The sequence below is a fragment of the Podarcis filfolensis genome (genome assembly GCF_964270895.1).
Source record: "Podarcis filfolensis genome assembly, chromosome: 12".
Classification (NCBI taxonomy): domain Eukaryota; kingdom Metazoa; phylum Chordata; class Lepidosauria; order Squamata; family Lacertidae; genus Podarcis; species Podarcis filfolensis.
Genome location: NC_139614.1, coordinates 3,924,105 through 3,939,634, shown reverse-complemented (window position 1 = coordinate 3,939,634; position 15,530 = coordinate 3,924,105). Strand labels below are relative to the sequence as shown.

The following is a 15,530-nucleotide window of genomic DNA, read 5'->3' as shown; positions in this document are numbered from 1 at the left end:
CTGGACTAATACCAGTTCCTTTTTGACCCCAAGCACCTATTTGGATCCTACTCATGATGAATTAGTGCAAGTTGGTGGCAGAAATTGATTAACTCATTTTTTTTTTAAGTCTGACTAAAAATGCACAAAAATAATACTATTCTACTCAGTAACAGGAATGCTTTGAATTATTTAAAATATGGAAAAGTTATGACTTTTTTAGGGTGGGTATTGCCCACAAATCCTTTCTGTACATATTGTAAACCACATTGGCCTTCTTATATTTTAAGTGTTGTTGTGTTTGTTTGGAGCTAAAATTACATTTGCTGCACAGTGATGATGTATGAATTCCTTTATGCCTTGTTAATGAGGCAGGATAATATGTTCACCTCTTCACAGCCAATCCTAAAGCACAGAACGGCTTTCACAAATAGAGACAGCATTATTCTGTGCAAGGAAAGACGGATGCACCCATTCTATTATACTACCTTTATGACCAGTTCTCTCTACATATTACGCTTCAAATTTCTATCCCATCATGAAACCAACCCTTTAAGACTCTCAGGTTATGAGTAGCTGAAATTACTCTAGGAATATGTGTAGGACAGTCATCCTTAGTCCTGTTTCCCCCCACCCCCCATCACCACTGGTTTCTGCTCCATCTAATAGTTTGCACATATACCAGTGTTGAAGTTGCTAAAACACTATTTCAGCAGCAGTAGCACTATTCAGTTAGTTTACAACTCTGTAGATCCTAGCGGATCTCAGATGCAGCAGTCCTCACTGTCCATACTGACAACTTTTCTAGCGTAGCAATCCAAAGGAGCAGGTCTTAGGTAACTAATATAACAAAGAACTTCCACCTGGTTTCATTTTTAAATGTCGCTGCCTAGTAAAAGGCAATTCCATCAGAACACTTGGAGAACAAACAAACAAATTAAATAGACACTCAATTATTTGCAACATTGAACAAACACTGCATTTTCATCAAAGTCAGCAAGCCCCATGTGAATATTCCATGTGTTCTTTTTTTCTTACACATGCACAATGAATAAGGAAATAACTTATAACTGGTCAGATCCAGCAAAAGAGATCCAAATGTACAGAAGGTGGTTTTGGCACACAGATTCCCTTGATGCACAGAAAAATCAAACTCGCAGTTTGGATGCAGATGCACACTTGCAATGTGATGTGCAATTGAAAGAAAAACATCCAATACAACTCTCATGTGAACTGCAAGTTGTAGACAGAGATATAGTTAGCAATGTGGACGCACATTTCAATCCACTGCCTTGGGCATCTAATTATACACAACAGTTGAGTGTAACTACATGGGGACTGAGACAACTGTTCTAACATTAAATCCAGTCCTGAACATGCTCGGTCAGAAAACATATTTAATACTGCAGTCATATGGCATCATAGTTTTGTGGTCTTCAATTGCCCAGGCGTGATATAGAAGGACAGAAAGTGGAAAGAAAACAAAAAACCTGCCAAAAGCAGCAGGCTAAGTAAGTCCAGTTACCGGAAGCCACCAATTTACTGCTAATGGTTTGGTGACCATTCAAGCTGTGCTCAACAAAAAAAACCTCAGTAAAAGACAAAGAGGGAAGCAGAAAGGCCAAGATGATTGAGATTTAACTTTCTATCACATACCAATAATATGGGGGAGACAAAGGGAGGAGGCGAAGAGAAGAATGGACAATAATAATGTTTTGTGCAGGTGGTGCCAAGATCCCCGCACTGGTCCTTCAGACCAATCTATTCCCGTGTGAACCTGAGAGACGATTAATCCTCAAGGACCACTGTAATGAGACCTTTAAAGGCTCAAGACCAGCAGCCCATCCCGAGCATGGCAGCAGCCTGCTCCCAGAAGTCTTCTCTAGCAGAGTTACATCAAAGCAAACAGGGACCAGATAGCAGGATTCCCTGAGAATCCCTTATCTCAGCATTAGCGGATGCTTCTCCTCTGATTGTCTTGAACTGCCACCTGTCCCAGACATCTTTGAAGGCAACGCTAAGTCTGTGATGGATCTGACCTCCTTGAGCTGAGATTCTTTTATGTCTTTCTTCATTTTCTGCTCTGTTACATTCCTTCTCTGCAATGCACACTACATGAAACAAAGGGAGTTCTCAGTCCTTGACTCACTGTCCCCAGCTATTTGAAAGCAGAAGGGAGGAGGGGGGAACAATGTTCAGGATTATACTCCATCTGCAATGTGGAGTTGTCCTCCAGAGACAAGCCTCTTATTTTTGAGAGTTCTAACTAGATGGCTTTTACACAACGGCGACTTGAAAATAGGGGGTTCAGTATTGTTAGGCGCCAAGATGAGAAGGCTGCATGTCAGAGATAACTTAAAAACAAAAAGATTCATGCTATAGAGATATATTAAGAATCACATTAAAGGAAAAATAACCAAGTAGCAAGCCACATGGCTATCATTAAATAATTAAAGGAACTGTATACAACCCTCCTTCACTACATGCAAATATCCGTAATGCTTGTGCCTATCTATTATTTAAAATTTTACAGGAGAAAGGATTTCATTTTAAGTTAAAATTAGGTAGGAAGCCCAAGGCATTAGCAAAGGTGCCCTGGGATTGATGCTAATTGCTACTGATATTTCTAAATTCAAAAATCTTCTCAACCACCAGTTCTGGTCACAAAGAGTTACATAAGAAACTTACATAAAAATTGTCTTTTTACAAAACATAGCATATGTCAATTTCATTGAATGATGAGAAAAAGTAAAACATTTGTTCCTCATTCATTTTTTTCATTCTTCTCATTTTATGCAGTTTAATCAAATTCTCTCCTCTGTTCCCAATTCCAAATCTTAACTCACCTGTATCTGATTAGGACCTGCTGCCTTGACAAAGGCTCGATTCTCACAATAAAATCTCTGTTTCAGAGCAGGTCTCCAAATCATAGCTTGTCTGGAAAACATTAACCATAGTTGCCAGCTTGCACACAACAGGAAGCTATGGTTCCTTGCAACTTCCAGGGTTACACACTCATGCAGGAGGAGAAACGAACCAGGAGAAAACTCGTGCACACCCTGTTTTATTAAGCCATGGTTTCATTGTGTGGACTTGGCCTACGTAGCAGTGCTATCCAAGTAATCAAAGCCATCACTAAGGCCCAAGTGGAAACCTGAAGGCCTCCACCCCCATCGTTCAGCCTGGACACGGAGGTCCAGCTTCAAGGGTCTTCTGGCGGTTCCCTCCCTACAAGAAGTGAGGTTACAGGGAACGAGGAAGAGGGCCTTCTCGGTAGTGGTGCCTGCCCTGTGGAACGTCCTTCCATCACATGTCAAGGAAATGAACAACTATCTTACTTATAAAAGACATCTGAAGGCAGTCCTGTATAGAAAAGTTTTTAACATTTGATGTTTTATCATGTTTTTCATATTCTGTTGGGAGCTGCCCAGAGTGGCTGGGGAAACCCAGCCAGATGGGTGGGGTATAAATAATAAATTATTATTATTAAATTATTATTATTATAGTAAGAAATTGGCCATGGTACTAGCAGGGGAGCTCAAGCACAACCTTCTCCCACCTCTTTACTGAATTCACACCTAGGGCCATTGGGATGCAACATCCCTACTCTCCCAGGAACAGAACCATGGCAAGGTGAAGACCAGCCTAGCTCCAGCTATGAAAAGTTGCAGGAACCCTGCACCTCCTTCCCCACCCCTCAGCCTCGGAAAGACTTGGCTCCAGCTGCCACCTGTCCTAGAGAAAGACACTTCGCCACTGCAGAAGAAAACTTTGTCACTGGCTTAATGGGCATGGGTTATGGGTAGCTTTATGTATTGGTATGGTTTCAATTCGCTGTAAACCACCTTGGAGATTATTTCATCAGAAGTTGCCAGGGGCAATCTTTAAAATAAACTAACAAGAAACAATTTGGCACTGGTTGTTTCAAAATCAGCATACTGAGTTAAAAAAACAGAACACAGCAGTTCTGATGTGTCGGATTAGGTGCAAGGAAAGCTGTGTGAGCATCAGGGGAATTGAGGAGAATTTCAAAGCAAAGTTCCTAGTTCACACTGTAAGCCACTGTTACCCCAGATCTCAATTCAAACCTGTAAAGATGTATTTTTAAGCTCATCTTTAACAAAATGGCCACATCAAGCCACAAACCCTAACTTATTGACTAAGTGGTCTGAAGGATTAAGAAAATAAACTAAAGAGTGTTTCATCTAAATGGTATGGTTTTTTTACACAGTTAAAATTTCCCATGAATTAAGGAGGGGGGAGGATCAAAATCAGGGTGATTTTCCCATCACAAAAAATTATATTATGCCAAATATGTATATGGTATGGAGGTGATGGCAGACTGCAGCCAAACAAAAGAGTCTGTGTGTGCAAAATTGTCATACATAACAAATCCACGCATGTTTCATGCTTCTTACTATACAACATTGGTTTCTGTGTAAGCAATGGGTTGGTTGAGCCAAAGGCATTGTGGAATAACTCCACAGTTTGGCACTGTCTACTTGTAAACTGTTTTGTGTTACAAAATCTCTCTTGAACACTGAGACAGTAGAATAAAATTTGGTGCATATGTTCAGAATATTACTCTAGTATTCAAATCTAAACACCAGAAGAATTCTTTTCAAGGAAGGAGAAGTTATAGCATACTGGAACGGATCCCCCCTTGAGCACTGAGACAACGCCAGAGCCTGACTTAGGGCGGTGCAGACGGTTCCTCTGCGCAGGGCGCCAAACCAAGGGGACACAAAATGATGGTGATAAAACCTTTGTTTATATGAGTACCTACTCAAAGTAATAATAATGTGAAGCTTCAGTGAACCTATTGAGAAGATCCATAAAAAAAGCAACTGCATCCAAAGGAATTATTGAGAAAAAAAGAAATATTTAAGGGGGGTGGCACCAAATTCTCTCCTTGCTCAGGGTGGGTGCCATATTACCAAAGTCTACCCTGACACCACAATGGTATTTGCTTGACACATTAACAATCTAATTCTTCATCTGAAGAAATCAGTTGAAGTGGCCGAGTCAGTGTTTGCAACTGATAAATGAATTGAGTCCTGAACTAGCCAAACATATTTTCATTTTTGTATCCTGATTCCCAGACATATTTTCAAGAAGAGCAGAAAGTTGCAAAATCACAAAATATTTTCTGGTGACCATGTATTCAGTTATTTAATTTTAGTCGTGGTAGCTAAATTATATTCAATAAATAAAATATATTAATTAAATAACTTCGGGGGTGGGATAGCTATTAGTGATGACAATAGTCACAAATTGGCTCAACATACCCAGAAAAAAGAAGAGAAGGGACCTAGTCCAACATCTGCCCTATAGGTACTTCATAAGCACGTATGCCTGAATTAATTAACCTGTATCATCCACACTGTAGGTTGCTATAAACAAAGCAGCAGAAAGAATACAGACCATGCTGGCACATGTATGCTTGTAAGACAAAAAATAACTTCAAGGCACATTAATATATTGTTTAAATCAGCCTTGAATGTAAGGCAAGAAAAGTAATGCAATGTTATTACTTAACCAAAGGCTGAAGTTTTTTAACTCTCTGGTAGGACCTCAACAAATTTAGTATCTCCAGACTTTCTGGTATCCAAAAAGGGTGTTGAAAACTAATTAGAACCAATTAGAAATTAGTTTGTGCTTGAATCTTTGCAACTTTTTCAAGACTTTGAACAGTGAAAACCGCAATTAATTGCACAGATTGGAACAGTGCATAAGGATGAGGCTAAATGCAGCATTAGAATTCTCATCGTATGGCTGGCTAGTAGTCAACATATAAATAAGACAAAAAGACATTGAAGAGCCAGAAGATTTCAATTTTTCATTGTGAGTAATTTTGAAATTTGTTCCCTTGCAGAAACACTTTTAACAGTCAAAATGATCATCCAATTCAACTACTCTAAAGGGCTCCAATACACTTTTAAAAAGTCAAATGTGAAATCTGAAGGGGGGGTGTCCGTGTGTGTGTGTGTGTGTGTGTGTGTGTGTGTGTCAAACAAAATGGTCCAACAAACCCAATGAGACATACCGAAGTAAAACATTCTTACTGGTTGCTGCTTTAAGAGCCTCAGTCATGCAATGTCACATCCCATTCGCAAGGAAACAAATCAAGTTAAATGGGAACACACTAATCAACATAGAGGCGGCCTCTTGGGAGCAAATACAAGCCTGAAGATTAATTAAGATGTTTGAAAATGTAAATATAATATGGGACCAAAAAGTCCCTACTTGTTTAGTTTCTAAGGATGCTCACAGATGGAGTGTGTTTTGGATATCAGCATATCTGACATTCACATGCCACATGGGACTGTACTAATTCTTGTCGTGATCCCCACTATTTCAAATGGCAGACTGGGGAATCCATTGTTTCATCCACAAAGGATAACAGTCTAAAAGGTGATTGCTTAGGGATTGTTGGGCACAAGCTCACACAGCACAGCAGCTTTGCAGTGTTTTTCCAATACTGTTTCCATAATTTACTGTTTAATGGACAATCAGCAAAGTGAAAAGCTGCCTCAAGTTGCTTTCTAATATCTGTTTTTCTCAGCTTGACAGAGTGGTTTGTGACATTCTGGATGCCAAAGTTCTTAAAGACCTTTTGATGAGAAATTATCTTCAGAAAAAGTACAGGACAGATTCAAATGGAAATGGTCTGTTTGTGTGAGTGATATTACAGAAACTCTCAGGTCATAACACTGAAGCACACTTTTGCTAAGATTTGGGCTTCAAACTTGAGTATGGCATTGTTCCTAGAAGTAGATGATTTACATGATTAAAGAAAGTAGCTTAAAGTTAGGCATCATGGAAAACGTGGAAAGGCTGCAGAAAATGGAAGCGCCCAATTTCCCCCCTCTCTCCTTGAATTGTAACAGGCAGAACATATCCACAAATTTAACACCCCTGGGCCAAGTTGCTGACTGTGACTTGCAAGAAAATACACGTGATAACATCACATCATATGATGAGAAGAAGAAGAAGAAGAAGAAGAAGAAGAAGAAGAAGAAGAAGAAGAAGAAGAAGACGAGGAGGAGGAGGAGGAGGAGGAGGAGGAGGAGGAGGAATTATTTATTGGTTTCCCCAGCCACTCTGGGCGGCTTTCAACAGAACACTAAAAACAGAAGAAAAAACCTTCAAGCATTAAAAACTTTCCTAAACAGGGCCGCCTTCAGATGTCTTCTAAAAGTTGGATATGAATTAAGTTCTTAACCTGAGGTACCACTGTAGTTGTTTATTCCCTTGACATCTGATGGGAAGGCATTCCACAGGGCGGGTGCCACTACCGAGAAGGCCCTCTGCCTGGTTCGCTGTAACTTGGCTTCTCGCAGTGGGGGAACCGCTAGAAGGCCCTCGGCATTGGACTTCAGTCTGAACAATGGAGGTGGAGACGCTCCTTCAGGTATATTGGGCCGAGGCCGTTTAGGGCTTTAAGGTCAGCACCAACACTTTGAACTGTGCTCAGAAATGTACTGGGAACCAATGTAGGCCTTTCAAGACCAGTGTTATATGGTCTCGGCGGCCACTCCCACTCACCAGTCTAGCTGCCGCATTCTGGATTAGTTGTAGTTTCCGGGTCACCTTCAAAGGTAGAGTGCATTGCAGTAGTCAAAGCAGAAGATAACTAGAGCCTGCACCACTCTGGCGAGACAGTCTGCGGGTTGGTAGGGTCTCAGCTGGCCTACCAGATGGAGCTGGTAGACAGCCGCCCTGGACACAGAATTGACCTGTGCCTCCATGAACAGCTGTGAGTACAAAATGACTCCCAGGCTGCGCACCTGGTCCTTCAGGGGCACAGTTACCCCATTCAGGACCAGGGAGTCCTCCACACCCGCCCGCCTCCTATTCCCCAAAAACAGTACTTCTGTCTTGTCAGGATTCAACCTCAATCTGTTAGCCGCCATCCATCCTCCAACCGCCTCCAGACACTCACACAGGTCCTTCACCACCTTCACTGGTTCTGATTTAAAAGAGAGGTAGAGCTGGGTATCATCCGCATACTGATGAACACCCAGCCCAAACCCCCTATTGATCTCTCCCAGCGGCTTCATATAGATATTAAAAAGCATGGGGGAGAGGACGGAACCCTGAGGCACCCCACAGGTGAGAGCCCAGGGGTCTGAACACTCATCCCCCAACACCACTTTTCCAGACACGGCCCAGGAGAAAGGAGCGGAACCACCGTATAACAGTGCCCCCAGCTCCTCTGGATGGTCCAGAAGGATGTCATGATCAATGGTATCAAAGGCTGCTGAGAAATCCAGCAGAACTAGGAAACAGCTTTCACCTTTGTCCCTAGCCCGCCAGAGATCATCGACCAGTGTGACCAAGGCGGTTTCACTCCCATGATGAGGCCTGAATCCCGACTGGAAGGGATCCAAATGGTCCGCATCTTCCAGGCATGCTTGGAGTTGTTCCACGGCTGCTTAATCCACCTTGCCCAAGAATGGAAGATTTGAGACTGGGCAATAGCTGGCCATATTAGCCAGGTCTAAAGATGTTTCTTTAATAAGCGATTTAATGACTGCCTCTTTCAGTGGCTCTGGGAAGACTCCCTCTCAGAGAGAAGCATTTACAACTCTGCAGAGCCCATCATCCAGCCCTTCCCGGCTCACTTTTATTAGCCAGGATGGGCAAGTATCAAGGAGTCAGGTGGCTGGTTTCACTCGTCCAAGCAGCCTGTCTGCATCCTTGGAGGTAACAGATTGGAATTGATCCCATGCTAGACAGATCCCATGACTAGACAGGACTCTAGCACTCTCCTGCCCCGGCCCTGCTCCCGCAGTGGAGTCTACCTCTTTCTGAATCTGAGCGACTTTATCTGCAAAAAAACTACAAAATCATTGCAGATCTTGTCGTTCTGTTAAATTACGAACCACCTGGAACCTCCTGCTGCTGTTTCCTGCAGATGCAATAGAGGCGGGGAAGAAGGTCCTCTTTGCTGTCGCTATCACCACTTGGTAGGCTCGACATTGAGCTCTAACCTGTGTCCAGTCTGATTCAGAATGAGTTTTCCGCCACCGGCACTCTAGCCATCTCAGCGATTGTTTCATTGCCCTCAGATCTGTGGAAAACCACGGGGCTGTCCAGGCTCCATGCAATCGGAGAGGGCGCTTCGGAGCCAAACAGTCAACAGCCCTGGTTAACTCCACATTCCAGCGGGCCACCAGGGAATCAGCTGAAAGGCCATCAACATGGGATAAAGCATCCCCTACCACTCTCTGGAAACCATTTGGATCCATTAAGTGGCGGGGGCGGACCATCCAAATTGGACCCACCTCCCTGCAGAGGGGAAGGGTCACGGAGAAGTCCAGTTGCACCAGGAAGTGATCCGACCATGGCACTTCTTTTGTTTCACTTTTAGTTAGTGTCAGATCACCAACATCCGTAGAGGTAAACACCAAGTCTAAGGCATGTCCGCAGCTATGAGTTGGGCCAAACTTATTCAGGGACAGCCCCATGGAGGCCATGCTTTCCACAAAGTCCCGAGCGGCTCCTTGGAAGGTGTGTCAGCATGATGTTAAAATCCCCCAGGACAACCAAACTAGGTGTCTCCAGGAGAACATCCGCCATGACCTGAAGCAGCTCGGGCAGGGAATCCTTGGTGCAGCGGGGAGGTCGGTACACCTAAAGGAATCTTGTACTGCCCCTATTGCCCAACTTCCAGAACATGCACTCAAGAGAACTGGGTCTTCCCAATAGGATGCCTGGTCCAAACTAATGACTTCCTAAAAATCACTGCAACCCCCTCTCCCCGCCCACAAGGCCTGGGTTGCTGTGCATAAGAGAAACCTGGTAGACAAGCAGCGGCAAGGACAGGCCCATCTGCTTCATCCAACCAAGTCTCTGTTACACATGCCAGGTCAAGTCCTCCATCCATGATCAAGTCATGGATGGCAGTGGTCTTATGAATAATTGACCTGGCATTGTACAGCAGCACCTTCAGGTCGTGTGGGTATCCCTTGCTGATTCTAATATCCGTCCGGTCAGGACCAGACCTGGAGGCAGGGTTAGTCCTCAAACAACGACTAAACCTGCCTCAAGTAATGACATGGTCTGGTCTTAGCGTAACTCCTCCTCCTATCTGTGATCACTGAGATCGGTTGTCCCAGTGCACACACACACACACACACACACCGTGGAACATGCCCTAGCCATTTTGTTGGCTGGGACCCACTCCCTGGCAGCCCTGACCCCTCCTCTTAAGAACAAAATAAAACCTTCCCAACAGGATGCCTGGTGCAAGCTAATGACTTCCTAAAAATCACTGCAAACCCCACCCCCACCACCACCCATATGTCTAGGAAAGCTTTTTCATTCACCTTCATTACTCGAAGCCCAAGTGGCTACAGCAGCTGGGAGAGCCTTTTTCAGCTTCATCTGGCATTGTGCCAACTCCTGGACAGGGATAGCCTGGTCCTTGTGATCTATGCACTAGTAGCTTCTAGACTGAATTGCTTTAACACAAGCTATGCAGAGGTTCCCCTAAGGATGGTCTGAAAGGTGCAACCGGTGCAACAAATAGGAAAGGAGGATTACTCAGTGGAGCAGCCAAATTCTCTTCCCATTCATGCCCCTTCCTCCTGGAAATTCACCAGACTGCCTCTCTTCCCATCTTTCGATGGATGGTAAAGAGGGCTTTTTTATTCAAGTCAAATCAATGACCTGCTGTGTTTTATAACACTGCATCTTTCTTGTCACCAGTGTTTGAAATTAGCCAGGTGCCAGGCACATTACGCACCTATTGGCCACTTGTGACCAAGTGAAGATGCCCTGGGCCTAATATCTCCACCATTTAGAGGTGCATGCCTGGGCATCCTTGGATCTGGACTGTTTTCACACACTAACGCCACACCTTGTAGAATTCTATCTGCACAATCAGAATGAATTTCAGGGACCAAAATGCTTTTTCTGTCCAGCCTGAGAAGAAGCTGTGAACAATATTATAGTTATTGTTGTAACTTGTCTTTGCTTACACCAGCTCACTGCCCTGCTCACCGTTGTGAAGAATACTCTTACGTTACGAATGGTCTGTGTCACCGTTAAGAAAAAGAGGTGGGAACAGGCCAATATATATGTGTTCTGTCCCTGGATCAAGTGACTTCTCTTCTTTAAGTTCTCAAAGTTCTTAACCTGGCTCAAGGTTGTCATCTAACTAGCCAAATGTTTAACAAATAATCAATCACAGTCAGTCCATCATTTAAAAAATAAGACTTTAGAGCCGTCTTCCACCAAAATGGAAACTAGACATTCCGATTTGGCAACTATAACCTTGGTTTAAGGAGCCATTTGGCGCCTAGCCTATATATTTGAGTTTCTAACACTGTTACTCTTTAAATAACTACTATTGCAAGCTACTTTTGAATAAAAAAGTGGGGTGTAAATATTAGCCTAATACAAAATCAGAAGCAACTGTTGCTCTGTTTCTTTATGTTGCCATGCATTTCAATGTGAATTACACAAGCCCAGAACTGAAGCCTAAAATAAGAAAGATGATATCAGAAATAATTGTTCATTCCTCTCTTTACATATCTTTCTAAATTTGCTCTATAGCAGGACTGCAAGGCTACAATCCTCTACCATTCCCTCCAATAGCCTACCTGGACAGTCAAGGAAGCTGAACAGGGCCACCCAAAGGCAGAAGTTGCTACATTTATTCCCTAGGGATGCAAAACTACAGAAGTCTGTCAAATAATAGACCTATCAATTAATGTAATACCGGGGGGAATAAACTACCTAGCAAGAACCTGAAAGCCTACAAAGAATGCTGATAGCAGCTGGAGAGAGAGAGAGAGAGAGAGAGAGAGAGAGAGAGAGAGAGAGAGAGAGAAGAGCTGAACTAGACTGTGCAGGTCTATTAATTAAGCCCACATTTGACAGCAATTGAGACACAGATGCCATTTGAGAACAACACACAGCCAAAACAAACAAACATGGAGGACATGGTGAGAAAGAGAGTTGGCCGGCTCAAGCCTCCAACAGCTTATAGTACATCTTGGGGGGGCGGGTTGGAGAGGTGCAGGCAGCAAAGTTGTAAAGCTCTTCCTTTGCACCAAAATGATTCCTCCATCGCCATCACTGTTCCCTCACCAACACAGAGCTCTAACACCAAGTTTGGCAGCCCTATGCACTGCTTCATTATGCACTGCAGCAGGGGGAGGCCTCAGGGGGGAGAGAAAAAGGGTGCCCGTGGTCCCTTCCTCACTGCTGAAACCAACTTAAACAGGATTACAAGACTCCCATTATAAGCTGCCTGCAACGCTGAACAGGAAGAGGGTGGGACTACACTGCAACATTTTGCTGCAGATCCCACTTATCTATGGATGAGGTAGTAAAACTGTGCCTGAGACTGTATTGCTTTGGACTGCAGTTGAGGGTTCATGTGAGATGATGCTAATATGCACATCTCTCTCTCTCTTTCTATGCTATGTATGTATGTATGTATGTATGTATGTATGTATGTATGTATTTGATATTCTATGTATTTGATATTAAAGCAATTGCAATGTTTGTTGTTTTTTAATGCTGTTGTGATTATTGTGAGCCCCTTTGAGCTCAACATTTCTTGTTGGAAAAGCGAATTACATATATTAAATTAACAGCACCGCTTAGCTACCCCCACTTTACATATATCCAGGCTGGGAGTAACAGTGGAGGCTGCGGCCATCACTTGTAAAGATCAAAACCTATGTGGGATATGCAGAAAACCCAGTTCTTCTCCAAGGTTCTACATGGCCACAGGTGCCATTTGAAGGCCATTCTTAACCTAGGCGACCGCCCTTTTGCTGCTGCATTCACACAGCAGTGATCTGTGGCCTGGAAGCAAGTTGCATTGGCACAATAACGATGTACACAACAGGCCAGCACATCTTTTTAAAACCCATTAAACAAGATGCCAGGCCGCATGGAACCCTGCACAGATAAGTGATTTCCATGCACTGAATGCCTTGCATAAATTGCCCCCTAGCCTCCACTTGTGAACTTGCCAAGAATTACACACTGTGTGCTGATTGGGATCTGTAACACGCACTGTAGACTTGTGAGAAGATATGGTAAGATGTCAATGGGTCAAAAGTGGTATTTGTCATGTCTACAGTATTTATGTATTCAATCACTGTACTGTTACAAAAGAATCATTGCCAGGTTTTGTAGTCACATTCTGGCATTTCATAATGCTGGATTAAATTGAGCCATTTAATGTTTTTGCAGAAAACTACACTAAAACAAGTAATTTTTGGCTAATCACCTAGGATCTGCATAGCAGGAACAATATCAAAGACACTGTATATATTAGCGACTGGAAATTCACCTGTTTCTGAACTGTAGCTCATACTTGGTGAATGTTGACATCACCATGTGAAAACTCTTTGTCTTTAATCATGCTTAGTTATATACACACATGTTCCAATGAAATCATTGCTGCTTGCATGAGAACAACCAGATTTAGGATTGCAGATTGTGACAACAACCTAACAAAAATTTTTAAATCACGTATTAATACTAGAACATAGGTTTTCTAGACTTTCAGGCTTTCAAAGTTTTTCATGGTAAATCCTCTCAAAGACTTTTCAAACTAGGGGGAACTTTAAAAGCATTTGAAAAGATTTGGTGTGGAAGAACTGAAAAGTAAAACAAAAAACAAAACATACCTCTGGCATGTTCACAAATCCACTGTGCACTAAGAGCACAGCCAGGATAAATAATATGAAAACCTCTGTGGCATCTAAACTTTTTCCTTGAATGCCAAAGAAAACTAGTGTCCCTTTTTTTATCCAACCTACATCTATATTATCAACTTCCATCTTTTATTGTCAGACTCTGTTTTAAAGACAGGCTATCCTGGTGAGACTTAACGTTTGTATGTAAGACACACTTTGATCTGTACCCTGATGAGTGAACATTCTCCTTTGCTGCTAACCCAACTAATGAAGGGATAAAATTAGCTTTTCTCCCCTGCACTCTCTTTACCACAAAAAACCCATGCACTAATCAGCTGTCCTCACTAATCAGTCATCTGGCTAATGACCTTTTGCCTCGAAACACTAACATTTCTGAATGAAGGAGTGTGGGGGGAGGAGTGTGGCAAGACCCTCAGTGGTCCTTTTTAAGGGGTCTTAAGTCTCCCATCTGGTATGAGAAACTGAAAGGTTAAATGGCAAGCACACACCCTGACTAGATGATAAATCTATAATCAAAAGGCACAGACCGACACCTCAAGATGTGCTTCATTAAAACACAGCTAAGTGATTTTCTCCCTCCTCTTTAAAAAACTAGAAACAGATGAAAAATTTGCTTGAAACTCCCCCATACTCTGCCTGTGGAGAAATCTGTTTGCACATCTGCGTCAAAGCGTCACTTGATTTTTTACTTTTTAGTATCAATGCCTGATGAGGAATTCCAAGGCTGAAACTCATTCATGTTCTCTCACTCTCTAGCTATATATTGCATCTGGGAGCAAAGCAGATGATCATGCCTGCAGCCTTATTTCAGCTGCTTGTGATACTGGTGATAAAAGATAAGACCACAAAGAATACTTGTCTAATTTTGCAAAATAGTTCATCACCCTGCTCCTTCTCTTAACATTTCTTCCTCCCCAACCCATCACCACACCCAAATTCTACTTTATCTGTAACAAAATGCAACTAGCAGCAACAGTTGGGCTGTTCTTCTTTGCAAAGGCTCCTGTGTGAGCCTCAGGGAAACGAGTGCTGTAACAGCAGGAGGTATCAAAACTCCATTAATTTCAATGGGATTTCTGGGGGGCTGTGCTTCTTGTTAACTTTAAGGGCATGCAGTTAACTGCTCTGGGGGACAGTTCCTTCTCTTTCTGACTCCCAGCTCCCCGCTCCTGCCAAGTTTCTCAATAAACAGAAGAGTGTTTTTAAAAGTCTTATTCATGCAATCCTTCTCAAAACCATGTTGAATGCTATGGAAGGTGACTGTCCTGACTTTGCTTCCTAAAAATCAACTTGAATTAAATACTTACGGTAAGGAGGATCCATATAGCCGTTCCTGGGGTCCATGGCAAAGACTGTCCCACGGTAAGGTACGGATGGTTCAGGAAGGTGGGGTATAGATCCATGTATCTCCTTCTTGATTAGTGAGGCCCTTTCCTCGCTGGATGTCGAAGGCTCCTCGCTGATTTTACTGAGGCCTTGCCCGCCCTGTGGCTGCATTGTGATTGCGTTTCTTCTCTCTCTGTGATACGTCTGCCCAGGACTTTCATCCTCTAGGGAGGGGGGAAAAGAGAGAGACAGAGGTTTGGGAGGGGGAAGAGAAATTTTAAGCTCAGCTGCTGCAAGCGATCAAAGTTTTTAAAGTTTCCTCTTCCGCTGAGCACGATCTGCGCCACAATGTAAGTTCACAGGACCAGAGACACATGTGTGGTTATGAAAGATGTCCCTGGATGCAGGTTGGAGGAGGAGGGAGAGGGGAACGCAAGCCACTCAGTGCGAGTGGCAGTTGTGCAGTAGATCATCATCACCCCGTTCGCTGATGCATTTACTAGAGGGGCCATTAATCGTGCAGAAATGGACACT

General features: G+C 43.1%; 1 protein-coding gene across 2 annotated transcripts in view; it reads right to left on the bottom strand.

The window, feature by feature from the left end:
• The window catches only part of GLI3 (GLI family zinc finger 3), a 245,694-nt gene that overhangs the window by 136,634 nt on the left and 93,530 nt on the right, over positions 1–15,530 (bottom strand). For both annotated transcript variants that reach the window (XM_083577565.1, XM_083577564.1), the window contains exon 3: positions 14,978–15,220. In XM_083577565.1, the coding sequence (XP_083433691.1) occupies positions 14,978–15,220 (243 nt within the window). The remainder of the gene's footprint in view (positions 1–14,977; positions 15,221–15,530) is intronic.